This window comes from Prosopis cineraria, unplaced genomic scaffold (assembly GCF_029017545.1).
Source record: "Prosopis cineraria cultivar Desert tree isolate PC_DT_omini unplaced genomic scaffold, ASM2901754v1 PC8, whole genome shotgun sequence".
NCBI classification, from domain to species: Eukaryota; Viridiplantae; Streptophyta; class Magnoliopsida; order Fabales; family Fabaceae; genus Prosopis; species Prosopis cineraria.
This window is the reverse complement of record NW_026555339.1, coordinates 29,339,620-29,362,825: the sequence shown is the minus strand read 5'-3', so window position 1 is coordinate 29,362,825 and position 23,206 is coordinate 29,339,620. Positions and strand designations below refer to the sequence as shown.

At 37.7% G+C, this 23,206-nt stretch overlaps 1 protein-coding gene across 9 annotated transcripts; it reads right to left on the bottom strand.

Moving 5' to 3' along the window:
- Positions 1 to 326: 326 nt before the first annotated feature.
- Positions 327 to 22,431, bottom strand: LOC129318121 (pentatricopeptide repeat-containing protein At2g17140-like). 9 transcript variants are annotated; one of them, XM_054962704.1, is made up of 6 exons: positions 21,982 to 22,431; positions 19,086 to 21,730; positions 18,349 to 18,517; positions 17,855 to 17,946; positions 17,545 to 17,697; positions 327 to 870 (listed from the first exon to the last, which is right to left on the bottom strand). In XM_054962704.1, the coding sequence occupies exons 2-3, from the start codon at positions 21,584 to 21,586 to the stop codon at positions 18,391 to 18,393; spliced, it is 2,628 nt and encodes an 875-aa protein (XP_054818679.1). In that variant the 5' UTR covers positions 21,587 to 21,730; positions 21,982 to 22,431; the 3' UTR covers positions 327 to 870; positions 17,545 to 17,697; positions 17,855 to 17,946; positions 18,349 to 18,390. The 9 variants fall into 9 exon arrangements, with proteins under 9 accessions (XP_054818679.1, XP_054818677.1, XP_054818680.1 ...); XM_054962702.1 differs by lacking the exon at positions 17,855 to 17,946 and having other exon boundaries at positions 18,343 to 18,517; XM_054962705.1 differs by lacking the exon at positions 17,855 to 17,946 and having other exon boundaries at positions 17,545 to 17,668; positions 18,343 to 18,517.
- Between the last annotated feature and the right edge of the window lie 775 nt (positions 22,432 to 23,206).

Below are 23,206 nucleotides of genomic sequence, written 5' to 3'. Positions count from 1 at the left end.
CTAGTGATAATCAGTATAGTTTTTCTTTAAAGGGCCAGGATAATGCATATAGCTGAATCAATCATATTCAAGTCATAATTGGATACTAAATGTGAGTATCTCTCCCAGACACTTAGTGGGGATTCAAATTTTGGTTCACCACATTGTACAGAACTTCACTAGACCCCTTTCACTAAACCAAGTTGATGTAACACACACTCACATACACTCACACAGATCTGAATAGAGGGAGAGAGTAGAGAGAAACTAGAAATAGGGAGGGAGAAATGAAGAACAGAACAATGAGGGAGCAAGGGAGAGGGAGACAGAACGTAGAGAGAGGGGGAGAACTTCTGAATATGCAATCACAATATTTCATTCATCAAGTCTATCCATTACAAGTGCAATCAAATCTATTTAACAAAACCCTCATGCCTAAATAAGGAAGCCTTAATCACATCTACATATAAAGCTAACTTTCATATTTCCTCTTACAAAAGAACACAAAAGGAAACCTTAACACCTTGTCCATATAAAGTTACGCTTTATATTTTCCTTCTTACAAAATATTAAAATAACATAAAGAGAATTTATTTTTTTCTAGAATAATGTCTCCCATATTTCCTATCAATTCCCCCTTGCTGTAAAGAACGCTCCTCCGGAGAGATAGAAAGTTGATAGGCTTCCAGCAGTGCAGGATCAAGTTGTCTAAACTTAGCTTCTGAGATCCAAGTGGCATTTTTATTTGAACAACCCTTCTAGCGAACAAGTAATGATAGAGGGGCCCCTCAAAAGTTAGGACAATTTAGTCATCCATAATGGTTTCAATCTCTTTCATTGATGGTGAGATAGACGGCAACGGTGGGATCAGCACTTGCGAGGGCTGAGTACCTGCAAAATCATCAGAAAGCAATGGGGGAGGCTCAAAACCCTGGTAAGGCGAAAGATCCTCCACATTAAAAACCAAACTTATGGCCATATCAGGAGGTAATTCTAAAAGATAGGCATTAGATCCTAACTTCTTTACTATCCGAAAAGGTCCAGAAACTCGAGCATGCAACTTTTTAAAAGCATATTTAGGATAACGTTCTAGACAAATTTAAGCCATAATATAGTCACCTATATTAAAGGTTCGAAATCGACGATAAGTATTAGCAGATAATTTGTATTGATCATTACTCATTGCTAATGTTCACCTAATTTCAGCATGTAATTCATGAAGGCGATGGGCAAAAGATTTTGCAAATTCAGAAGTACGAAATGTCAACGGGATTGGCATAAGATCAATAGGCTATTTAGGATTAAAACCTTGAACAATTTGGAAGGGACTCATGCCTATGGACCTATTCACCGAATTATTATATGCAAACTCGACAATGGGTAGAAGCAAATCCCAATGCTTCGACTTGTCGCCGACTAAACTTCTAAGCAAATTACCCAGACTTTGATTAGTAACTTCAGTTCGCCCATCTGTCTGGGGGGTGGAAAGCAAAAGAAAACTTCAACTGGGTACTAAAAAGTTTCCATAGGGTTTTCCAAAAGTAACTAACAAACTTAACATCCCTATCGGATACAATGGTAGTAGGTAACCCATGCAGACACACAATCTCCTTATAGAACAATTTTGCGAGATGAGAAGCATCTATGGTCTTGCTGCAGGGAATAAAATGGGCCATCTTGGAAAATCTATCTACAACCACCAACACAGAATCGTGACCTTTAGCTATTCGAGGCAATCCCAAGACAAAGTCCATACTCAAGTCTTTCCAAGGTGCCTCGGGGATTGGCAAAGGAGTGTACCAACCGATATTCTGTCTTCTAGCTTTAAAAGTTTGACAATTTCAACATTGAAACACTATGTGAGCCATATCACGCTTGAGCTAAGGCTAATAGAACCTGTCTTCAACTAACGCCACAGTTTTATTGATCCCAAAATGACTAGCTAAACCTCCAACATGTAATTCCCGAACAAGAAAATCTCGCATAGAAGTTCATGGGATGCACAATTTGCTTCCGCAAAAAAGATGACCGTCTTTAAGGAGGAAATCAACATGATCATGACGGTTATCACTGTTAACTTCGTGGTATATTATCCCAAAATCTGGACATGAAGCATAGTCTTCCTTCAAGTTTTCAAAACTAACAACACTAATACTCATAGTGTGCAACAAGTTGATCCATCGGCTAAGAGCATCAGCCATTTTGTTTTCTATTCTTGAACGATGCTTGACCACAAAAGTGAATCCCTGAATATACTCAACCCATTTAGCATGTTTAGCATAAGTGTCGCTGAGAGTTGATAAACCTAAGCACTTGATGATTAGAGTAAAGAACAAATTGTTGAGGAAGGAGATAGTATTTCCAATGCTCAAAAGATCTCACAATTGCATAAAACTCCTTGTCATAGATGGAGTATTTTTGTTTTGCATCGTTGAGCTTTTCGCTAAAGAAAGCCACAAGGTGACCTTCTTGGCTTAGAACACCTCCGATTCTTGTCCCAGATGCATCACAAGCAACTTCGAAACACTTCATAAAATCTGGCAAAGACAGGACTGGAGCTTCATAAAGCTTCGTCTTAATATCCTGAAAAGCTAAGGATGCTGTAGAAGTCCACTGGAACTTGTCTTGTTTCAAGCAATCAATGATAGGAGCTATAATAGTACTGAAGTTTCTACTGAAGCGTCTATAGAAAGAAGCAAGGCCATGAAAACTTCGTACTTCATGGAGAGATTGTGGCTCAGGCCATTCTTGAATAGCTTGGACTTTCTCAAGGTCAGCAGCTAAACCCCTTTCAGAAACAATGAAACCTAGGAAGATGACTTGATTATGAAGAAATGAGCACTTGGGCAAGTTAACATAAAACTGTTCTTGACGCAGGGTGAGAAAAATTAACTCAAGATGTTCCAAGTGTTCTTCTTTAGACTTGCTAAAGACTAGTATGTCATCAAAGTATACCACTAAGAATTTTCCCAAGTATGAGTGAAGGAGGTGAGTCATTACTCTCATGAATGTACTTGGGGCATTTGATAACCCAAATGGCATGACAAGCCATTCAAACAACCCATCTTGTGTTTTAAAGGTAGTCTTCCACTCATCTCCAAGTCTAATCCTAATCTGATAATAACTACTCCGAAGGTCAATCTTCGAGAACCAACTAAATCCGGATACCAAATCAAGCATGTCATCAAGTCTAGGAATAGGAAACCTATACCTGATGGTAATCTTGTTGATGGCTCTACTGTCTACACACATTCTCCAAGAGCCGTCTTTCTTGGGAGTCCAAAAAGCAGGTATTGCACAAGGACTCATGCTATGTTGGATATAACCTTTCTCTAGTAAACCATTAACTTGTCGGTTAAGCTCTTCCCTATCTTTTGGATTCATCCGGTAGTGTGGTACGTTGGGGAGTTGTGAACCCAGAGTAAAATCAATTGCATGTTGGATATCCCTTGTTGGCGGTAGCTCAGATGGAAGCTCATCCGGGGCGATGTCTTGAAATTTGTTTGAGAGCTGCTACACTTCCCTAGGCATTTTTGTAGTTGTAACCAAAGCAATTCGTTGCGAGATCTTAGACACCAGAACAAACATAAGTGTATTGTCTTTGCTTTCCCGCACAAACTGTTTCCTTGTCAGAAGGTGCAAACTTTGGCTTTTGGGCTTCATACCTTTTAAATTACTCAGATGCTAACATCAGTGTCAGGCTTAGTAAGGCGTAGCAAGATTGTCTTGCCATTATGCTTAAATGTATATGTATTCTCCCGACCATAGTTGATGACATTGTGATCATAAAGCCACAATCGACCTAGCAGAATGTGAGCAACGTCCATCGGGAGAACATCACAAAGAACCTCTTCTTTATAGTCACCTAGTTGCAGAGGAATGCGACATTGTTGAGTGACTGGTAAAGAAGTTTTGTCAACCCACGCAACTCGAAAAGGTTTTGGATGAGGTTCTATCTTGAGACCGAGCCTGACTACTCCTTGACTAGAAATCACATTTCTAGAGCTCCCACCATCAATCACTAACTTGCAAGATTTGCCTCCACACTTCACAAAGGTATGGAAGATACTAGTTCGCTTCTATGAATCACTAGGTAGAAGGACTGACAAAATGCATCGTATAACTCCAACTCGACGTGTCTCACACCCATGTTCAGCAATGATGATGTCCTCGTCAACATCTGAAGGACACTCAACTAGTTCCACAATTTGTCGGCATTGTGTGGCACTTTGAGAGGGAAAATACCATTTTCATTGATACAAAAATATGAGTTACAACCAGCATATATACACAAAGCTGAGAGACAAAATAATAAATACTAATAACTCCTAATAATCAACAATAATCCCTAATAATTAGGGTAGAATATTTACAATAAATTCAGTACCACCACACTCCCCCTCAAGTTGGATCATAGATGCTAATCATGTCCAACTTGCTTATACAACTTTCAAAGGCAGGCTTATGAAACCCCTTAGTTAGAACATCCGTAGCTTGAAGATTGATAGGCAAATAAGTCAAACATATGATTCCCTCTTCTACTTTTTCTCTAATGAAATGCCTATCCACTTTCACATGTTTAGATTTCTCATGTTGAACAGGATTTAGGGCCATGCTTATAGCTGCCTTATTATCACAATGGAGTTTTAGTGGTAAGTCCACCTTGACATGTATCTCTTCTAAGACTCATTTCAGCCACAACTCCTCCATTATTCCTTGAGCTAATGCTCGTAATTCAGACTCGACACTACTTTTAGAGACAACTCTTTGCTTTTGACTCTTCCAAATAACGAGATTTCCCTACACGAAGGAGCAACAAGTAGAAGTTGATCTTCTATTAGGATTTTTATTGGAGGAGACTTTAATGGGTATGTCGGGAGGGAAGCTAGTCAGTATGCGAGGGTGCATGGTGGTTTTGGTTTTGGAGAGCTAAACAATGAAGGACAAACTCTTCTTGATTTCTCATTGACGTATGATTTTAAGATTGCCAACACTTGTTTCAAGAAGAGAGATGAGCATCTCATCACTTACAAAAGTGGAGCCTCAAGGTCACAGATTGATTTTCTTTTGGTTAGGAACACAGATAGAAGACTTTGTAAAAATTGCAAGGTGATCCCCGGAGATGCTGTAACGACACAACATAGGGTCCTAATCTTTGATGTGTGTATTATGAGTAAAATCCAAAAACGTCGACAAGTAGTAGCACCAAGGATTAGGTGGTGGCAATTAAAAGGTGAGAAGCAAGATATTTTCAAGCGAAATCTTTTGGATAAAGGAATTTGAGAATCTCAGGGAAGTGCTAACATCATATGGGAGGATATGGCTAAAAAGATACAAGAGGTTGCAAAAGTAGCTTTGGGAGAATCAAAAGGTTCTGATCCGAGAGATAAGGAGTCTTGGTGGTGGAATAATAGTGTACAGGATAAAATCAAGTATAAGAAGAACTGTTTTAAAGCCATACATTTGTGTAACAATGAGGAAAATTGGGAGAGGTACCGTATGGCTAAAAAGGAAACTAAGAGAGCTGTGGGTGAAGCTCGTTCTAAAGCTTTTGAAGAATTTTATAAGAGCCTTGAGACGAAGGAAGGAGAGCAAAATATTTATAAGATTGCCAAGAGTAGGAAAAGAAAATCAAGAGATCTAGAACAGGTAAGGTGTATTAAGGATGAAGAAGGAAGAATTTTAGTTACAGATGATGAAATTAAAAATAAATAGGAGACTTACTTTTCAAACTTTTCAATGATAGAGAAGGTTCATCTAGTAACTTGGAGGATTTAGTAACTGGTGAAGGAGAACAAAATTTGTCATTCTATCGAAAAATACGTGATAAGGAGGTAAATGAAGCTCTTAAGAAAATGGCAAATGGTAGAGCCAACGAACTTGATTGTATATCTATCGAAGCGTGGAAATGTTTAGGTGAAGAAGGGGTGAGATGGTTAACTAAGTTATTTAATGTGATTTTACGGTCCAAGAAAATGCCTGATGAGTGGAGAAGAAGTACATTAATTTCTATTTATAAAAATAAAGGAGATATTCAGAATTGTACTAACTATAGAGGGATTAAACTCATGAGCCACACAATAAAATTGTGGAGAAAGTAATTGAGCACAGGTTGAGATTGGAGACAAGTATTTCTGAGAATCCGTTTAGTTTTATGCCACATAGATCAACCACAGAGGCGATTTATCTACTAAGGGGATTAATGAAAAAGTATTGTTGTAAAGATAAAGATCTACACATGGTTTTTATTGATTTGGAAAATACTTATGACTGTATACCAAGAGAAGTGCTTTAGAAAGCGTTGGAAAAAAAGGGAGTACGGATTGCTTATATTAAAGCCATACAAGATATGTATGAGGGGGTAAAAACTAGTATAAGAAAGCCTAGTGGTCAAACAAAAGATCTTCCTATAAAGATTGGACTACATCAGGGATCATCTCTGAGTCCTTATTTGTTCAACTTGATCTTAAATGTTTTGACGGAACATATTCAAGGGGAAATTTCGAAATGTATGCTCTTCGCGGATGATATAGTTCTTATAGCAGAGACAAGAGAAGAGGTTAATTGCAAATTTGAGTTATGGAGGAGGACATTGGAGTCGAAAGGTTTTCGTCTGAGTAGAAGTAAGACGGAATATTTATATTATAAATTTGGTAAAGGACTATTCGACAATAATTTGGAAGTGAAATTGGGAGATCAAATTATACCTCAAGTGAAAAAATTTATATATTTGGGAGTCATTATTCAAAATGATGGCGAAATCAGTGGAGATATTTCACATAGAATTCAAACTGGGTGGTTTAATTGGAGAAAAGCTAAAGGAGTTATTTGCGACCGTAAGGTGCCTAATAAACTTAAAGGAAAGTTTTATCACACTGCTATCAGACCGGCAATGTTATATAGTAGTGAATGCTGGGCTCTAACGGGACAGCAAGAGCATAAAGTTGAAGTGGCAGAGATGAGAATGTTACGATGGATGTGCGGACATACACGTAAAGATAAAATTCGAAATGAGCACATACGCGAAAAAGTGAGGGTGGCACCTATTGAGGAAAAAATGGTATAAAATCAGTTGAGATGATTTGGGCATGTACAAAGAAGACCAAGGAGGCACCAGTAAGAAGAGTGGAACATATAATTTTGAGTCCGATTAAGAGAGGTAGAGAAAGGCCTAAGAGAACACTCTTGAAAGTTGTTGAACACGATCTCTTAATTAATAAAATTCCTAAAAGCTTGATAAATGATAGAGCACAATGGCGTCTTGCAATCCATGTAGCCGAACCCACCTAGTGGGATAAAGACTTATTGTTGTTGTTGTTGTTGATCTTCTATTAGGATGAGTTCCTCCCCAATCTGCATCTATGTAAACTTCTATGGTTCTTTGTTCTTGTTTTTGGAAGAATAACCCTCTACCAGGAGTACCTTTTAGATACCTCAAAATCCTATAGGCTGCTTCCATATGCTTCTTCTTTGGTTCATTCATGTGTTGGCTAGCCATACTCACTGCAAAGGCAATATCTGGTCTTGTATAGGAAAGATAAATCAGCTTTCCGAGAAGTCTTTGATATCTTTCTTTGTCAACGGGCTCTTCTTTCTCATTATCTTCTTCAATCTCATCACCAAGATCTTCTTCATCTTCTTCTAACTCTTCCTTATTCTTCTTTGGCTTCTTTTTGTTTGGAATCACAAGAGGGGTTTCAACAGGCTTACATCCCAACATACCTATTTCCTTCAAAAGATCAAGTACATACTTCCTTTGAGATATGTAGATACCTCTCTTTGACCTTGCAACTTCCATCCCAAGAAAGTATTTCAAGTTTCCAAGGTCTTTTACCTCGAATTCTTTTCCCAGAGCATTCTTTATTCTAGTTATTTCCTTGAAATAGTCTCCTGTGAGGATAATGTCATCAACATATACAATAAGAATGCACCTCTTACCTTTCTCATCTTTAACAAACATTGTATGGTCTGACAGTCCTTGCTTGTAGCCCTCTAGTTTGAGGACTTTCGAGAACTTATCAAACCATGCCCTAGGAGACTGTTTTAAGCCATATAAAGATTTCTTCAATCTGCACACTTGATCACTTCTTCTTTCGTCAACCCAGGGGTAGAGTCATGTATACTTCCTCTTTTAGCTAAATTGGCTTAAAACATGCCCTAGAAGGCATTTCTTCAACCATGCCCTAGAAGGCATTCTTGATGTCAAGTTGATGAAGTGGCCACTCTAAATTGGCTGCCACAGATAATAAAACTCTGATGGTGTTTAACTTCGCCACTGTTGCAAAAGTTTCTTTGTAGTCAATACCATACGTTTGAGTGAACCCTCTTACTACTAAGCGAGCTTTTAACTTGTCAATAGTACCATCAGCGTTGTACTTAGGGGTAAAGACCCACTTGCAACTTACAAGCTTCTTACCACTCAGCCTTGAAACAATCTCCCATGTTTCATTTTTCTTTAAAGCTTTCATTTCTTCCATGACTGCATTTCTCCATTCTAGTATTTTTAGTGCCTCTTGAATGCTATTGGGAATTACTACTTCATCCAGATTAGTGACAAATGTTCTGTAACTCGAAGAGAGAGCCTTGTAGGACATATGCTTCTGTATTGGATGTAGGATACAAGAGCGAGGTTGTTTACGAAGAGCAATCGGCAAATCGAGATTAGATTGATACTCAATTGTTCAATAATTTGCTGAGGTAGATCAGGAGCTACCATTAGCTCAGACTCCTTTGGTGCTTCAGATATAAGGTGCTTACCTTCCTTGGACTTATATTTTCGTGAATAAACTAACAAGTCTTTGTCTTTCTACTTCTCTACATCTCCCCTTTCTTTTGTGTTATCTTCTGTAACTGGCACAAGAGATGGTGGTATTGAGGGTTTTGGTGAAGGTGATGGATCTAGTAATTGTGGTGACAATGACTGTATTGGTGTAAACCAAGAATCAAGGAGCATTTGTTCGCTGCTAGTTTCTTGGTCCCAAGTCTGAGATTCCCTTATACTCTCTCCCTAAATTGAAGAATTGGGATAGAAAGATGTGGCTTCATACAAAGTCACATCAAGGCTTACAAACATGTGTTTGGAGACAGGATCAAAACATTTATATCCTTTTTGAGTAAGAGAGTAGCCAAGGAAGATGCATTTTGTAGCACATGGTCCAAGTTTACTGTTTTGATGGATATGAACAAAGGCAATGCACCCAAACACACGAAGAGGAAGGTTGGTTTCAATATGAGAGGTGGAAAAAACACTTTGCAATTTTTGAAAAGGAGCTTTAAAGGATAAAATGCGACTGGGCATTCGATTAATGACATAAGTTGCAGTTAAGATTACATCACCCCAATACAAATTAGGAACACTATGGGTGAACAGTAGTGCCCGAGCAACTTTTAGAATGTGTCTATTTTTTCTTTCAGCAATCCCATTTTGTTGGGGTGTATGAGCACAAGAACTACAGTGGACAATACCATATTTAAGTAAGAAGGCATGTAAGGTTTGGTTAAAATATTCAGTACCATTGTCAGTGTGCAAAACTTGGATTGTTGTGTTAAACTGGGTTTGCATCATGGTGAAGAAATTGATGAACACAGACACTGCCTCAGTCTTGTCTTTTAAGAGATATGCCCAACAAATTCGAGTATAATCATCAATAAAGGTAATAAACCACTTTGATTTTGTGCAATTCGGGATACAGGATGGTCCCCACAAATCACTATGGATGATAACAAAAGGCTTTGTAGGTGTGTATGGTGTTCTACTAAATGATGTTCGATGATGTTTTGCTAGTTCACACACCTCACATTTGACATCATGGTTAGTGGAACCAAGGTTGGGGAACAAATGAGATAGATAATGGAAATTAGGATGAGCCATTCTCTCGTGCCATAACAGAATATCTGTATCTTTAAAGGTTAATATAGAGTTACATATGCTAGTGACTTGTTGGGAAGTCACACCAACATCGTCAAGGAAGTAAAGCCCCTCACATTTTGTAGCACGTCCAATCGTCTTCCCCGATGATAAATCCCGAAAGAGACAATAGGTTGAAAGAAAATTAACACAACACTTGGATTGCTTGGTTAATTGGCTAAAGATAATAGGTTGCATGCTAATTTTGGTACATGAAGAACAAACTCCAAAAATGATAGATTCAGATATTCAAATACTCCCTTTCCCAGCAATGGGAGCAAGAGATCCATCAGCAATTTTGACTTTAAGGTTTCCAGCACATGGAACATAGGTACAGAATAATTGATGGTAATCAGTCATATGATCTGATGCTCCGGAATCAACAATCCATAGGGATTTGTTTCGAGAAGTTTTTAGGGCCTGAAGGAAACTCCCCGTTTTGGCAACAAATGCCGAGGATAGTGACTCACATCCCACAATTACAGCAGCATATGATGATTGGAGTACCTTTTGTCTCTTGAAAGATGAAAAAACATAGGACATAAAACTGAGAATCACCAAACACACCACCCTGGATCCTTCCAATGGCTCATGACAGAAGCTTATGAGGATCAATAGAGATAACACATACACTGAACAGAGACACCCACAGTAAGGAAGTTTGCGAATGATGCTCCCTAGGCCTGGGTAACGCAGGAATCTTCCCGAAACTAGCTTGTCGTCGCCGGAAGAAGAAGCCGCCGTCTATCCAAATGGGTCACGCACCTCCACGCGCTGCCGCTGGCCTCCATCTGCCTAGGTTCCACCAATCGGACGCTAGTAAGTCTCCTTAGGCTAGCGGTGAGAGTCAAGAAGCTCTCTAGCATCAATGGCCAGAGACACAATACTAGGGTTGCCATGTAGGACACTGCCGGAAACCCTAGACAAAATTTCCAAATCCTAATGCTCTAATACCATGTGGCACTTTGAGAGGGAAAATACCATTTTCATTGATACAAAAATATGAGTTACAACCGATATATGTACACAAAGCTGAGAGACAAAATAATAAATACTAATAACTCCTAATAATCAACAATAATCCCTAATAATTAGGGTAGAATATTTACAATAAATTCAGTATCACCACACATTGACATCATTCTCCTCTTCCTCAAAAGGTGAGTCAATAATTAAAGCTCGTTGTGGGCACTTTGAAGCAATGTGACCCTTTGAGTGACAACGGAAACACTCAACAAGAGAGTTACTAGGGCGAGAAGCCTCAATAAGCTTAGAGGTATTACTCTTGAACCCATTTTGGGTAAGCTTAGGTGTAGGTGCTCCAAAAGGTCTCTCCATCAGGTTTGAACTTCGTGCTTGTTGAAATTGATTGCTCTGCAAGTCGGTACGCCTAACAGAAGTGTACAGCAACAAAGACTCTACTTTCAAGGTCTTATGGTACGCTTCCTCAAGAGACTCAAGGAAGTTTAGCTTAAGCTCCTTTTGTATATATGGCTTGAGTCCATTAACAAACCTAGTGATTGCGCACCATTCTTCTTCATCCACGTCACTTCTAATCATAAGGTCGTCAAAATGAGATATATACTCAGAAGCAATGGAAACTTGCTTCAAGTTGAGGTACTTGTCATATAACTGACTCTTGTAATTAATTGGCACATATTTCTCCTTCAACTTTGCCTTCATTTCATCCCACACCTCAATCGGAGGATATCCCTATCGCTCATTGTTCTTCTGAACATTTTGCCAGTATTTTCTTGCAGAACACACGCTTCATCTTTGTAAATCAAACTCGTTGGGTATCGCTCATGTCATACCATTCAAAGTAGTCTTCCATACTGGCTAGCTAATCTAAGAAAGCACTAGCATTCAATCTTCCATCAAATTCAGGGGCCTCAACCTTAACCTTTTTAGTGATGTCATCAGTATGCACCCTTTTAAAGTTTTCTCTACCGTTCCGCTGGATTGGTTGAAGTAATCCATGATGTTGTTCTTCATGGTCACGACCATCCCAAGTATCATCTAAATCTTCCGATTGATGATTGATAAGTTCATGAGGAGAGGGTCTACCATGTCTTCCACCCATGTTTCCAGAAGAATGACCAATCCTACTGGGAGTTCCCCTAGGTTGATTAAAGACAAGAGATCTCTCATTCCTAAAACTGGATTCTCCTTTGAATATTGGTCTCTCTAACAGCCCTTCAGTTACCTTTCCTGTATCTTGTCTGTATTGCAACTGAATAGCACCCATAATCTCTTTAAATTTCCTATTCATGACTTCCTTGAGTTCATCAAATCACTGGTCCACATATGCCCTTTGAGCCCTCTCAGATTCCTCAAGGTGATTTTGGGTGATTTTGGGTGATTTGAAAGTTATTGGCTATAGCGGATTTAAGGGTAGTAATTTCTTGATCTAATAAGGCTTGCTTGTTATATAAATCACAAATGGTCATACAATGACAAGGGCAATATTTTAAACTGTAGGGTTTAGGGTGGTTCTAGAAATCTTAAGAAAAAGGTTCCCAATTTGCCCCCACCTAAAAAGGTGAAGTCCCTGTCTAACCAAACTAATCCTCCAGAAATTCAAAATTTCTCAGGGATTGTATGTTAAAGAGGTAACAACCTGAGTGAAGTTTCACAATAACCTCCGAATGTCTATAACCTTACAGGGAAACCGTTAAACTTCAACTAACCTAGGTTAATTTCTTAACCCGAGTATAGGGCCGAATTGTGTGTGAAGTAAGTGTGTTCTAGGTTGTGAATAATGCTGTCAAGAGGGACAAATTAACAATAATAATGATCAATTTTTAAAAAAAAATTAAACTAAACAACAACAACAAGCCTTTATCCCACTAGGTGCGGTTGGCTATATGGATTGCAAGACGCCATTGTGCTCTATCATTTATCAAGCTTTTAGGAATATTATTAATTAAGAGATCGCGTTCAACAACTTCCAAGAGTGTTCTCTTAAGCCTTCCTCTACCCCTCTTAATCGGACTCAAAGTTATATGTTCTACTCTTCTCACTGGTGCCTTCCTTGGTCTTCTTTGTACATGCCTAAATCATCTCAACTGATTTTCTACCATTTTTTCCTCAATAGGTGCCACCCTCACTTTTTTGCGTACGTGCTTATTTCGAATTTTATCTTTACGTGTATGTCCGCACATCCATCGTAACATTCTCATCTCTGCCACTCCAACTTTATACTCTTGCTGTCCCATTAGAGCCCAACATTCACTACTATATAACATTGCCAGTCTGATAGCAGTGCGATAAAACTTTCCTTTAAGTTTATTAGGTACCTTACGGTCGCAAATAACTCCTTTAGCTTTTCTCCAATTAAACCACCCAGCTTGAATTCTATGTGAAATATCTCCACTGATTTCGCCATCATTTTGAATAATGGCTCCCAAATATCTAAACTTTTTCACTTGAGGTATAATTTGATCTCCCAATTTCACTTCCAAATTATTGTCAAATAGTCTCTTACCAAATTTACAATATAAATATTCTATCTTACTTCTACTCAGACGGAAACCTTTCGACTTCAATGTCTTCCTCCATAACTCAAGTTTGCAATTAACCTCTTCTCTTGTCTCTGCTATAAGAACTATATCATCCGCAAAGAGCATACATTTGAGAATTTTCCCTTGAATATGTTCCGTCAAAACGTTTAGAATCAAGTTGAACAGATAAGGACTCAGAGATGATCCCTGATGTAGTCCAATCTTTATAGAAAAATCCTTTATTTGACCACTAGGCGTTCTTATACTAGTTTTTACCCCCTCATACATATCTTGTACAGCTTTAATATAAGCAATCCATACTCCTTTTTTTTCCAACGCTTTCCAAAGCACTTCTCTTGGTATACGGTCATAAGTATTTTCCAAATCAATAAAAACCATGTGTAGATCTTTATCTTTATAACAATACTTTTTCATTAATCCCCTTAGTAGATAAATCGCCTCTGTGGTTGATCTATGTGGCATAAAACTAAACGGATTCTCAGAAATACTTGTCTCCAATCTCAACCTGTGCTCAATTACTTTCTCCACAATTTCATTGTGTGGCTCATGAGTTTAATCCCTCTATAGTTAGTACAATTCTGAATATCTCCTTTATTTTTATAAATAGAAATTAATGTACTTCTTCTCCACTCATCAGGCATTTTCTTGGACCGTAAAATCACATTAAATAACTTAGTTAACCATCTCACCCCTTCTTCACCCAAACATTTCCACGCTTCGATAGATATACAATCAAGTTCGTTGGCTCTACCATTTGCCATTTTCTTAAGAGCTTCATTTACCTCCTTATCACGTATTATTCGATAGAATGACAAATTTTGTTCTCCTTCACCAGTTATTAAATCCTCCAAGTTACTAGATGAACCCTCTCCATCATTGAAAAGTTTGGAAAAGTTAAGTCTCTCATCTATTTTTAATTTCATCATCTGTAACTAAAATTCTTCCCTCTTCATCCTTAATACACCTTACCTGTTCTAGATCCCTTGATTTTCTTTCCCTACTCTTGGCAATCTCATAAAAGTTTCGTTCTCCTTCCTTCGTCTGAAGGCTCTTATAAAATTCTTCAAAAGCTTTAGAATGAGCTTCATCCACAGCTCTCTTAGTTTCCTTCTCAGCCATACGGTAGCTCTCCCAATTTTCCTCATTGTTACACAAATGTATGGCTTTAAAACAGTTCTTCTTATACTTGATTTTGTCCTGTACACTATTATTCCACCACCAAAACTCCTTATCTCGCAGACCAGAACCTTTTAATTCTCCCAAAACTACTTTTGCAACCTCCCGTATCTTTTTAGCCATATCCTCCCACATGATGTTAGCACTTCCTGAGATTCCCAAATTTCTTTGTCCAAAAGATTTCGCTTGAAAATATCTTGCTTTTCACCTTTTAATTACTACCACTTAATCCTTGGTGCTACTACTTGTCGACGCTTTTAGATTTTACTCATAATATACACATCAAGGACTAGGACCCTATGTTGTGTCGTTACAGCATCTCCGGGGATCACCTTGCAATTTTTACAAAGTCTTCTATCTGTGTTCCTAACCAAAAGAAAATCAATCTGTGACCTTGAGGCTCCACTTTTGTAAGTGATGAGATGCTCATCTCTCTTCTTGAAACAAGTGTTGGCAATCTTAAAATCATACGCCAATGAGAAATCAAGAAGAGTTTGTCCTTCATTGTTTAACTCTCCAAAACCAAAACCACCATGCATCCTCGTATACTGACCAGCCTCCCTCCCAACATGCCCATTAAAGTCTCCTCTAATAAAAATCTTTTCACTCTGTGGTATGTGTCGAATCAACCCCTCCAGATCCTCCCAAAATAATTCCTTAAGACTGGCTTCTGTCCCGACTTGCAGTACATAAGCGCTAACAATATTAACAGTCTCACGTCCAATTATCATTTTTAAGGAAATAATTCTGTCTCCAATTCTACTAACTTCTATAACATTCTTCTTCCACTCCTTATCCATAATGATGCCTACTCCATTGCGTGCACTTACTTTTCCTGTATACCAAAATTTGAAACCTTGAATATCCTTAGCTTCTTCTCCACGCCATTTTGTTTCTTGCAGGCAAAGGATATTGATTTTCCTTTGAATCATAACCCCTACAACCTCTACAGATTTACAATTCAATGTCCCAACATTTCAAGTACCAAATCTAATTTTGCTCTCATGGACTAACCTTTTTAGCCGCACGCATCCAGAATAACACAGTAGCCCTTACTTATTTAACACTACATCCGGGCGCCGATGCAACGGCTCTAACTCACTTATCACTGTACTCGAGCCATGTAGCGTGTTACTTACAGGCAACGACCTAGCATTAACATTATAACGTCTATTGTCCATGTTCATGATAGATTAAACAAAGTTTTACATTGACTGTTGATGGCCTAACACAACCCTCCTCCTTTACCCGGGCTTAGAACCGGCTATAAACATAAGCGGAGTTAAAATTAAACTAAACACACTTTAAAAATTAAATTGCATGCTCAAAGATCAAACAAAAGATATCAAACCAAGCATGAAAGGAAGAACTACCTCCTCGTAAAAACCATATAAGTCAAATAAGTGAGAGGTCAATAGCCTTACCAACGAAGCTTTAAAAGCTTAAAAGTTGAACTTTTACCTAAATAATGCTTTGAAAGATGATTTGGGATCCTCAAGCTTGCTCAAAACTGTAAAAATCTCCTTGAAAGTATGCAAAACGCAAAAAAAAAAAAAAATGATTTGGGAGATTTCTACAAAAAAATGAAAGTAGGTCAATAGCCTTACCAACGAAGCTTTAAAAGCTTAAAAGTTGAACTTTTACCCAAATAATGCTTTGAAAGATGATTTGGGATCCTCAAGCTTGCTCAAAACTGTAGAAATCTCCTTGAAAGTATGCAAAACGCAAAAAAAAAAAAAATTCAGATTTTGGGTTGTGCACGTCAGGGTGTGAAGTCATGCGCAGGATTGTCACCGGCGCGCGGGCAAGTGATGGCCACACATAGATCATTCCACCGACGCATGGAGGCGCATGTGTCAAAGGACGGAGTTGAAATTTTCGGTTTTGATCGGATTCCTCCTTTTGAACACGATGGCGGTGGTGTTTTAGCGATCTGACGTCGGGAAGTAGGCATTTCTGGGTAGGCAGTGTAAAATAGGGTCTGTGAGTTTTTCAAGCGAGTTTTCTGTGATTTTCAAGTGACGGAAATGGCCAAGGAACATAGGAACACAAGCTCTGATACCAAATTGATATAACACACACTCACATAGATCTGAATAGAGGGAGAGAGTAGAGAGAAACTAGAAATAGGGAGGGAGAAATGAAGAACAGAACAATGAGGGAGCAAGGGAGAGGGAGACAGAATGCAGAGAAAGGGGGAGAACTTCTGAATATGCAACCACAATATTTCATTCATCAAGTCTGTCCATTACAAGTGCAATCAAATTTATTTAACAAAACTCTCATGCCTAAATAAGGAAGCCTTAATCACATCTACATATAAAGCTAACTTTCAGATTTCCTCTTACAAAAGAACACAAAAGGAAACCTTAACACCTTGTCCATATAAAGTTAGGCTTTACATTTTCCTTCTTACAAAATATTAAAATAACACAAAGAGAATTTATTTTTTTTTAGAATAATGTCTCCCATATTTCCTATCACAAGTCTTCATTGGTTGAAAAATTAAAAAAAAAAAAACAGAAAATTCTTGACCCAGAACTTCAATAAGTCCTGAATCTTCAGCATTGGCTGTGAGAGGACCCCCACCTGATGATAGAGGAAGAAAGCAAGGAAGAGGATGGGGTGAACACGGTAACAAAAGTGGTCATATCATGGATCCTTGTTGAAAGTTACATGGGAAACCAAAGGTCTGAACATAGAGGCTATTCAGTGTCCCATGAGGAACAAAATGAATCTGGCCCTGTGTGTTTTAGTGCAGCAGAAGTTGAAAGTTTGAGGAACAAAATGAATCTGGTACTATGAGTTTTAGTGCTCCAGAAATAAAGTCAAAGCAACACTCTGCTAGAACGCATAGTAACCATGGGTAATTTAACCCAAACAGGTAATTATATTCAATCTCTTAATGCTAGGAGTTCAAAACCAGATTCATGGGTTGTGGATTCAAGTGCTACTGACCATATGAGGAAACAACATATTTTCATGCACTGGAATCTTCTTCAAAAGCGCTCCTTAATATTTGCCATTGTCTAGACTGCCCGATGCATCTTTTGTCACTTTACTTCCTAGACAATTCCTGCTTCTACAAGTAACGTTATAGGGCTTTTAATCCTGAAAATAAGAAAGAGCTAAATGCGTCAAGAAAAGCATATTATTTGACAAGCGATAAACATGAATTGAGATGTGTTGACTTATCTCCTTCATCATGAAAAATAAGTCTGGAAGAAAGAATTTGAGGGGGAAAAAAGCAATAAGAGAGAGTGCAAACCTGATGGACTGTGTAAGTTGTAACATAATAACCCAGTTCATGCAGAAACAATGTCACCATTATGATTAGACCAATTATAGAGACTGCATGCTCTGCCATCACGAGTTTAGTACAAAACCCTTTTTTAAAATCAAAGAATTAAGGTATACTTTAGCCAATATTTTTATTATCATTATCTCGAAAAAGATTTCAACAGCAAGTACTAGTCTATGACCTCCAACTTTCAACATATTTGTATTAAAAAGGACAAGATATTGTAAATTTGATAATAATCGAGCCAGTTTTCTCAAAGTGTAGTAGTATACTTGATGCATGCCAAAAAAAAAAAATAGTAATATTAAGTCAAAATTTAAGGACTAAATTTTATCTAAATTAAAATTTTATTTACCATAATTTTCTCATATATTTAAGACTGGATGGAGCACATCATTACAATCATTATAAATAATCTCTATCATGCCCTTTTAGCTTGTCATTTAACTTCAAACCTTTACATTATCATGCTTCTCCCAGAAAATAGAAAACTTGACAGAAAGTTAGCCGCTTCCATCATAGTAGTCATCGACATAATTTTTCAAAGGCAGCAAGCTTGATATACTCCCTTGACCTCGGCCTTTTTGTACATGCTTGAGAGTTTTTAATGCAATTCCACTGCCATCATCCCTGTTAAAACAGAATAACAGAAGCAAAAGAATATTACAAACAATACAATTGTCTATCTTATTCATACAAAAGCAACAACATTTCACACCTCACATGGGAAAAATTAAGCTATCATGAATATCCAAGTGTCCATCAAAATTGTCTGTAAAAATGCCTACTAATATAAAGAAACAACAATGAACACAAAGATTATATCATGTTAAGATAGTTCCATGTTATATATAAAATCACATTCTTTATAAACTTACTTATTCACCAGTTCTAGAAGAAATAACAATGATTGCATCCCAGGAGATCTAGTAGGAGCCTTTAAAACTAAAATGCAGATCCACTAATCACATCCAACAATCCCAGTAACTTGGGCAAACCCTACAAATTTTAATTCCTTTGGTAATTTGTAATTAAGACAGTAAGAGATTTTCATATTTTACTCAATCCACCAATATAAACCCCCCAAAAAAGAGAAGCACAAAGCATTTGTCCCAAGACAACTCAAATATCAGCAAATGAAGAAACCTTGTTTCAGTAGAGAAAATCAATTGGCATAAAAAGATACTCATCACAATACCTGTGCAAAATATCCTGCCAGTCAATCCCAGCAGCCTTATTGAGTTTTCCATCTATGTTCTTTCTTTCACTGTTACAAGTCTTATTTCCAACTCCATCTTCTAAAGCCAATTCCGTCATCTTCTTTGCAAGTTCATCAGCTTGTCGCTTGTCACCCCTTTCACTTAAGCCATTAATCACTGGCATGAATGATGAATGATCGAACTCATATTTTCTATCAATCAATTTAAGAAGAAGAACATTAGCATCATTTAACCTTCCATCCCGGCAAAGTTGGTCAATGAGATCCTTATACATGAAATTTTTCAACCCAAGAGATCTATCTAATGAAGCTTCAAATAGCCCCATTGCTTCAGATACTTGTCCTCCAGCAAGTAATTCATTGAACATCAAACTGTACAAGGGTTCCTTTTGACCGCATACACTCAGAGCTACCTCAAATAGTTCACATGCAACTACAAAGTCACTTGATTTACAGAAAGCCTTTATCAATATTTTGAAGGAAGATATATTGGGAGTTACGCCCTTATCCAGCATTTCATGTAAAAGAGAAGTGGCGTCCTCAATATTGCCTCCATCACAAAGATTGCTAATTATATTATTATATGTGCAAACATCTGGACATATCCCTCTTTCTCTCATCTCATCCATCAGACCATATATTTCAAATATTTGGTTTTTAATTCCTAAGCCCAAAATCAATGAATTGTAAGTTTGAAGAGTCTTGCTGCAACCATTTCTCTCCATATCCTTCAGGACACGATAGGCAGATGATATCTTTCCTTGTTTACAGAAACTCTGAATGAACGAATCATAGACCACAGAATCAGGGTGTAAGCCTTTTGCCATCATTTCTATAAATTTCTTTTTTGCTTCCTCAAGCCTCCCAACCTTGCATAGCCCATTAATTATGGTTGCATAAGTGATCACATCTGGAAATCTATTTGATACATTTTGGATATCATTTACTAGGCTGGCAATCGAGTTTCCTTTATCAAGGGAAGCAGGTCCATTAGTCCACATCTCATTAACAATTTCAACCGCTTTGTCCAATTCACCACTTCTACAAAGACCATTGACCACAATATTGCATGTCACTGTATCAAACTGGCACCCTTTTTTGTTCATCTTTTGCAGCATTTCCTCTGCTTCTGATGTTCGCTCTTCTTTCCAAAGGCTGTGCAATAATATGTTGCAAGTGTAAGTATTTGGGGAACAATTATCATTGATCATTTTCTGAAGAATATTTTTTGCTTCAATAGTCTTCCCTTTGCTACAGAACCCATGCAGGAGAGTACTATAAGTTACGGTGTTGGGGCAAATACCATTACTTATCATCATATCTATCAACGCTTTTGCATATGCTAGCATACGTTTTCTGCAAAGTCCATCCATTATAATGTTATAGGAGTATATGTTTGGTTTGATTCCTCTATTCAGCATTTCATTGAGAACTAAACGGGCCTCTGATAATTTTCCCATTCTAGCTAAACCCCACAACCATGTGTTATAACTTTCTAGTGTCATAAAATTACCAACTTTCTTCATTTTGTCAAGAAGAGCTCTTGCTTCCTCTAACATGCCTTCCTTGCAAAATCCTTTAAGCATTATATTGTAAGTTACAATATTGGGCCTTGGAAGTCCTAAGTCTTCATCCATTTGCATGTCTCTGAAAATTCTTGATGCTTCTAAAATTTTTCCCACTCTACAAAGGGCCGATATCCTAGAATTGAAAGTAACAACATCTGGAAACAGACCCTGGTCTCTCATCCTTTCAACCAATTTTTCAGCTTCATCAGTTCGATCTTCTCTACAAAAGCTAGATATTAGAGTATTATACACCACCTTATTTGGGGAAGGGTGACCATTCTTTGCCTGGTTAAGAATATCTAAGCCGTGGGCAGTGAACCCAGCTCGACAAAATCCACGAACAAGAATCCCAATACTGAATTCATTAGGCTGACAACCCTTTTCAGACATTTTATCAAACAGGTCTCGAGCATCATCTAAACGGCTAGAATCACACAGGAATTGGATTAAGAGATTAAGTGTATAAGTTTCTGGTTTGACCCCAGCAGAAACCATGTCTGTGTATAGCCATTTAACAAAATCTGAGCGTTTTCCTTTAAGACTAGATCGAAGAAGTACATTGTATAGGGAAATGGTCGGAGGCATTGCTGGAAATCGAGCTCTAAGGGATTTGAAATGTAAGACAGCCTTATCAAGGTGGCCAGATGATGCCAGGATTTGAATGAAGGAAGTGAGAGACACAAGGGCAACATCATGGCGCTGCGAGACAAGAACAAGCTGAGGGAGTTCATCGATCTCCCCCTGCATTTGTGCGCCAATAAGGATACGTACGATGATAGGTATGGAACGAAGATAACAAGGAGAAGGGGAGGAAGAGGATGAAAACAGAATGCGCTTGAAGAGTTGCCATGCAAGTCTGGGATTATTGGTGTTCTTGAAAAGAGCTCTGACAAGCTTTGATGTTTGATCCATAGATAAAGAGATGCAGAAGCAGAAGCAATTCGTCAAGGCTAAATTGCCAATCACAGAAGTAATTTTTCATGTAAAGAAATTGGAAGCCAAGGGCTTCCGAAACCTCGGCACTGCCTCTCTGGTTCGCTCAAGCTGCCTCTACAACTGAACAGGTTGAGGAATCAACATTTAGAATGAGTTTTCAGCTTTAGATTAGCATGCAAGGAGGAGGGCAACTTAAAGGTGAAAGAGAACCATAGCATCAATTTTATGATTGAGATTTCAGCTTTAAACAATCAAAATCAAGAACTTGAATTTCCTTCACCATTAATCGAAGATTGAAATTCAACATTCTCTTGGCTAACATTAATCAGTCATAGGCTCACAGCCAACGGAAGAGGGCAGTAACAACTTACCGACCAACAGAAGAATTTAGAGAGAGGATGTTGCGTTGCCGATCTCCAAGAACCCGAAGCTTGAGGTAGTCAGCAACGGGAAAATCTCCAGTCAAGGCAACGAACAAGTCCGAACACGTTACTCGAGGCAAAACACAAGCCGCAAAAATCACGATCTGGAGTGCTTGCCAACCTTGATTGAAACTACAACTCCACTGACGACAGGAGAGCAAATCACCCGAAGAGGCAATCTGCCGTTACCATATGTGAACTGTGTTATACATGTTTCTTATAAGGAATAATATAAGAAGAAAACATATAAACGAAGCGAATCAAAATTTCAAGACAAAGAGAGAGAAAAATCATGGCTTATAACTCCCATATTTTTTGATTGACATAATCGAAAAATAACAATCTTATCTTCTATCTCATTCTTATTTGTTTAGAGCATTCATTATCTTAAGATAAAGCCATGTTTCAGGCATATCAACGGACCCAAACTAATTCAGATGCCATTAAGTCCTCCAATTAAGGATAAAGTGGAGGGCCATGAATGTTTTTTCATACCCAAGGAAGAAATCAAACCCCTCTAACTTGGTTAAGAGACTAAGTAAGGAATCATCAAGCCACATCGTTTATTTTTATTTTTATTCTTTCTTTATATATTATAAATTGTGTCGTCTCTATTTTTTTTTTTAAACAGTATAATTTCATTATTACCTTTGAAGATTATTTTCATATATTGCATCTACAGTTTAAAGAACTTAGATTTCCTTTTTTACCCTGACAACCATAAAAATATTTCAAAAAAAAATAAATAATAAATAAAATTACAGAGATAACCCAAGTAACAAACAAATCTAGTAAAAATCAACTCAAAAAAAAATCAAAATTGAAAGAGGGGAGAATATATGAATGATAAGGTGGTTCCTCGAAATGTCATAATTTCACTGCAATCCTTAGTGACTTTTCTATGATTAATGAATTTATATAAACGACCAAATTACCCTTGTTAAAAAAATGATTCACAAGTTTTATTTAAATAATTACCACTTTCCTTCTTATATTCGCAACAATGCAACAGTAAATCAAGAATTTTACATGCAAATTTCACAGGAGAACATAAATGTCTCATCTTTAAATATTCCTTTTTGAACGTCAAGGTTGTTACTCGTGTGAAAGAGCCAATCTTATCAACCTATATGACATACTAGACATTATATATTCTCACGCACACACAAATGAA

Coding starts and splice junctions, on each gene's coding strand:
- LOC129318121 (XM_054962702.1), bottom strand. CDS start 21,586: ATGGATCAAACATCAAAGCTTGTCAGAGCTCTTTTCAAGAACACCAAT. Junction 18,518..19,085: donor TGGCAGGATATTTTGCACAG/GTATTGTGATGA, acceptor CTGTTTTAACAG/GGATGATGGCAGTGGAATTG.